We start from the raw sequence: 4,931 nt of genomic DNA, 5'->3' as shown, positions 1-4,931 counted from the left end.
TCTTCCTGGCACAACCCAGACACAGTCCCACCCCAGGACCTTTGCTCCTGCTCATCCTCCACACAGCCACATGGTTCCTTCCGCCATAGCCTGGTCCTCCTAATAGTTCAGAGCATGGACGCTGGAGCCTGGTTGGGTTCAAATCTCAGCTGGGGTTTTTGGTTGGTTGGTTTGGAGCTGCCGGTTTGTTTGTCTGTTTGAATCAAGGCCTCACTCAGTCACCTTGGCAGCGGTGCTATGGCACAATCACTGCTCACTACAGCCTCAACTTTCTGGGCTCAAGTGATCCTCCTGCCTCAGCCTTCCAAGTAGCTGGAACCACAGGCGTGCACCCCCACACCCAGCTAACTTTTTGATTTGTTGTAGAGACAAGGTCTTGCCAAATTGCCCAGGCTGGTCTCGAACCCCTGGGCTCAGGCAGTCCTCTTGCCTCTGCCTCCCAAAGTGCTGGGATTACAGGTGCGAGCCATCGCACCTGGCCACCCGGCTAATTTTAGAACAGGTTTTTTTAAAAGAGCCTCCTTTCTAGAACCAGTGTGAAAATTAAAAGGACTGGTATTTGTAAAGTGCCCAGAACAGAGTCTAGTGCATATTGGGTGCTGTAGAAAGTGTGTGATGGATAATGAGCACCCTATTCTTGGGAAGCGCTTCCCTGGCCTCCCTATCTGACATTGCAGCCCTCCACGCTCCCCCAGCCCCTTTTCCTGCCTCTTTTTGTGTTCTTAGTGCTTGCCACCCTCTGACATGAAATATATTGTCTGTCTTCCCCCTCTGGAAGAATGTAGCTGTAGGAGCTCTTGGCTGACTCACTAAAACTCTCTCGGCCTTATTTGCCTCGCTGGCCTGTGAATCAGGGAGCTTTGTCTGTTTTTTTCCTGGCCGTTTCCCTAGACCAGTGCCAGGCACGTAGCAGGTGCTCAGTAACTATTTGTTGAATGAATGAATGAGTGAATGAAGGTCATTATTTGTGCTGTTTTCCTTACTGGTCATTGCTCGTATTTGCTACCGTGATCCCTGGGGTTTCCTGTGCCCACTCCATCCCTGCGCCTCCAAAGATGAAGACCCTTCCCTGCTAACTGCCCTTGTCCTGTGTGCCCCTGCAGAGGAAGGCGAGTACTTCCTGAAGGTGCTGATCCCCAGCTACGCGGCGGGCTCCATCATCGGCAAGGGCGGGCAGACCATCGTGCAGCTGCAGAAGGAGACAGGCGCCACCATCAAGCTCTCCAAGTCCAAAGACTTCTACCCCGGTGAGCCCCAGCCCAGGTCTCTGCCCTAGGCCTCCTTGCTCTCCTTCCCACCTGGGTAGCAATAATGGTGGGGGGGGCCTCCTCTCCCCCGAAGGGGATAGCGCTGCCCCCAGCCCGAGGGGTCTGGCTGAGCAGATGGGGGTGGGGGCAGGGCAAGACAATGGGCCTGCTGCATATGCATGAGCTCATTTGCATGATGTGCTGGCAGATGTGTGTCTTCCCACACACCTGCCCCCTCTGGTCAGTCGGGGGAGTAAGGATGGGGAGGGAGGCCGGTGTCAGGGCATCCCCTGGGGTTTGGGGGCCAGACATCCACACACGCCCCCCCCCCGCGTTCGCTTTGGGTTTCTGTCACCCCATCTTGCCCAATCTCAGGCTGGCTGGTTTTCTGTCGGTGTCATCCTTTGTGTGTTGCCTTCTCGTTCTGTTTCTGACTGTCCCGTCTTGTGTTCCCTTGGCCTCCATTCCCCTCCGCCCCTCATGCTGTTTCTCTCTCTCTCTCTCTCTCTCTGGTTCTGTGTGGATATCCCCCATCTCTCGTCCTTTTCATCTATCTGTCATCTGCTCTCTCTCCTTCCCCTCTTTCCCTCCCTTTCTGTCTTCCTGTCTTTCTCCCCATCTTTTCTTTCCTTCCACTTCTCATCTCTCATACTCCATTTTTTCTTTCTTTCCCTCTCTGAACTCTCTATTCAGTCACCAACCAACATTTTTTTTTCTTTTTTTTTTAAACTTATTTTTAAATAGACTCAGGGTCTCATTGTGTGGCCTAGGCTTGGTCTCGAACTCCTGGGCTCAAGCAGTGCTCCTGCCTTGGCCCCCCAAAGTGCTGGGATTACAGGCACTCAGCCCACTCAGCCAGTGTTTAGCAACCCCCCTCACTGGGGTCTCCCTCTGCTGGCGTTGCCTCTCATGCTTTCTGCCTCTGCTTCTGCTTGCCTGAATCTCCCTTCCCATGTCCCTTTCTAAGTTTCAGTTTTTTTCCCTCACGGTTTTTTTTTTCTTCCCTCCAAACCCAGCCCCTTTTGTGCTTCTCCAGCTCCAACTTTCTCCCCCTAACTATACATTTTCCAAGGCCCCTCCTCTCTGATCCCTAGTTCCTATTCTCTATTCCCCGCAATAACTCTCACCCCTCCATATCTCCCCCACGAGACCAAAGCCCAAGCTTCGACATTTAGGAATTCAGGGAAGGCCCCCTGAATTGCATCTTTGGTCCAGCACTGGTTCTAGTTTATCCGTAATCCCCTTGAATTTTTTAGGTCAAACATCAGAGCTGGAGCCCAGGGTCAGGACACATTCATATTTTCTCTCTCTCTCCTCTCTCTCTCTCTCTCTCTCTCTCTCTCTCATCCTATCCTATTTTCTCTCTCTCCCCCATCCTCCCTCTCTCTCTCCTCTCTCTCTCTCACTCCTCCCTTCCTCTCTCTCCTCACCCTCCACCTCCACCCGCCCCCAGCCTCCCATCTCACTAAGCAGCTTTGGCAAGAGGTTTAGAGAAAAATCTAGTGAACCAGGCATACCTCCTCCTTTTCTCTTCCACTCTGGCCCAGTTTCCCTCACACCCCCGTAGCCTACAAGATATGGATAAGACCTCTGTTTGGGACATTCATCCGAGGACACTTGGTTCCTTGCCCCTGGATCACATTCTGCGCCATGAGACATGTCATCCCCTCCCAACTCAGTGACACTCCCCGCAGGCCAGGCAGCTGAGAAACCCAGAAGGTGGGACAGTCGCTGGTCCTTCTAGGTCAAACACTGTTCAGACAAGCAATGCCAACCAGGGTATCTCCCCGGCCCCTGGGCATGTGGCCAGCCCCTGTCCCCACTCCTGTTGTAGAACTTCCAGCTCATACAGCATGAGCTGGCTCCTGACTCAGAGATTCAGAGCACAGCCCACATCCTATTCTCGTCCCTAGGATAGCCAGGCTACAGGAATTCAGGAAATGGAGATGCTACCGCAGGAGACAAAGAATGTTTCCCCCCACTCCTAGTTTGACACCTTTTCATTCATTCATTCAACATGTGTTCTCTGAGCGTCTCCTGTGCTCCTATGCCAGCCCTGTACTGGACTGAGATGGAGACAGAGTAGTGAATGAAATGCCCTGACCTTGCCCTCTGGGATCTCACAGCCCAGTCAGAGAGACAGACCCCATACCAGAGAGGATGCAGAGTGGTCAGGGCAGGGATAGGGAGATGCAGATTGTGGTGGGAGCCCAGGCAGGGAACACGACCCAGCCCTGGGAGGTCAGGAAGGACTTCTGGAGGAGAAACCCAGAACAAGAAGTAAGAATGAGTGAGAGAAACAGCAGGGAAAGGTACCCCAGGATGATGAAATTTCATGTTCAAAGGCTATGGAGTAGTTTGTTCAGTGTGACTGAAGCATAAAGGAGAGAATGACAATGGAGAAACTGAATTGGTCCTCTGGGCCTGGTAGGTACACACACAGACACACACACACACACACACACACACACACACACACACACACACACACACACACACACTGCACTTATATATCTGCTACATGAACTAAAAACCTACCCAGCCCTTAACCCCAAGGGAGGGGCAGAACATACAAAGGGTGTCCCCTCCTTGGGAATGGATCCCAAAACCCTAGATTCTATCCTTCCAGGTCACACATGGAGAAACGGAAGCCCAGAAAAGGGCAAGTACCTGCTCAAGGTCACACAGACTCCTATGCCCTGGCCCAGATCACCCTAATGATTCTAAAACCTCTTCTGTTTTTGAGCATTTACATGAAGCTCTGGGCTCTACCCCCAGAGGAAAAGCACAGACACACACACTTTTTTAAAAAATTTATAAATTTATAACATACTTGTACCAAAGTGCAAACTCTTAAGTGACTAATTAAGAAACTCATAGGGCCGGGCACAGTGACTCAAGCCTGTAATCCCAGCACTTTGGGAGGCCGAGGCAAGAGGATTGCCTGAGCCTGCAGGTTCAAGACCAGCCTGGGCGACATGGTGAGACCTTGTCTCTACAATAAATCAAAAAATTAGCCAGGCGTGGTAGCACATGCCTGTAGTTCCAGCTACTTGGAAGGCTGAGGCAGAAGGATCGCCTGAGTCCAGCAGGTCGACGCTGGAGTGACTGTGAGCATGCTACTGCACTCCAGCCTGGGCAACAGAGTGAGACTCTAACTCAAAAAAGAAAAAACTCAAATATTTTATTTTTTAATACCAAAAAGACAAAAAAAGCTTTGGTCATTTTATTCCTCCCTCCGAGACATACACATAGGGCTCATCATTGCATACACCCCAAATTTAGTACAGGGTGGTGTAATGGTTCAGAGCACAGATTCCAAAGCTCAGACACCTGGGTTCAAAATCCTGGTCATTCACTACTGTCTGAGTGAACCTAAACAAATCTTGAGTCCTCTCTGTGCCTCAGTGTCTTGGGCAGGCAATTAGGGATAATGACATTGCCTGCCTCATATATCTGAACAAATATATGTAAAGTGCTTAGAATGGTGCCTGGCACAATGTTATATAAGCACCAGCTGTTATTATTGGACACTTTTTCAGGGTTTACCTGAGCCCCCCGGAAGTGGCTCTATGGATCCTGGGTTAAGAACTACAAAGGGGTGGGAGGTCAAAGACTTCCTGAGTTGGAAGGAAGCCTCACAGAGATGGAGAATCTGGCCACTTCAGTCAGGCTCTCCCTGGG

At 51.1% G+C, this 4,931-nt stretch overlaps 1 protein-coding gene across 1 annotated transcript in view; it reads left to right on the top strand.

Annotated features, from left to right (window-relative positions):
- Nucleotides 1-1,103: 1,103 nt before the first annotated feature.
- The window catches only part of NOVA2 (NOVA alternative splicing regulator 2), a gene marked incomplete at its 5' end in the record, with an annotated part of 25,024 nt that continues 21,196 nt past the window's right edge, over nt 1,104-4,931 (top strand). The window contains one exon of the mRNA XM_021707839.1: nt 1,104-1,247. Within this exon, the coding sequence (XP_021563514.1) occupies nt 1,104-1,247 (144 nt within the window). The remainder of the gene's footprint in view (nt 1,248-4,931) is intronic.

Source organism: Carlito syrichta, unplaced genomic scaffold (genome assembly GCF_000164805.1).
Source record: "Carlito syrichta isolate Samal-C Ts95f unplaced genomic scaffold, Tarsius_syrichta-2.0.1 Scaffold126482, whole genome shotgun sequence".
In the NCBI taxonomy this organism is placed as follows: Eukaryota; Metazoa; Chordata; class Mammalia; order Primates; family Tarsiidae; genus Carlito; species Carlito syrichta.
Note: the sequence above shows the minus strand (reverse complement) of the source record. Positions and strands in the feature narration are given on the sequence as shown.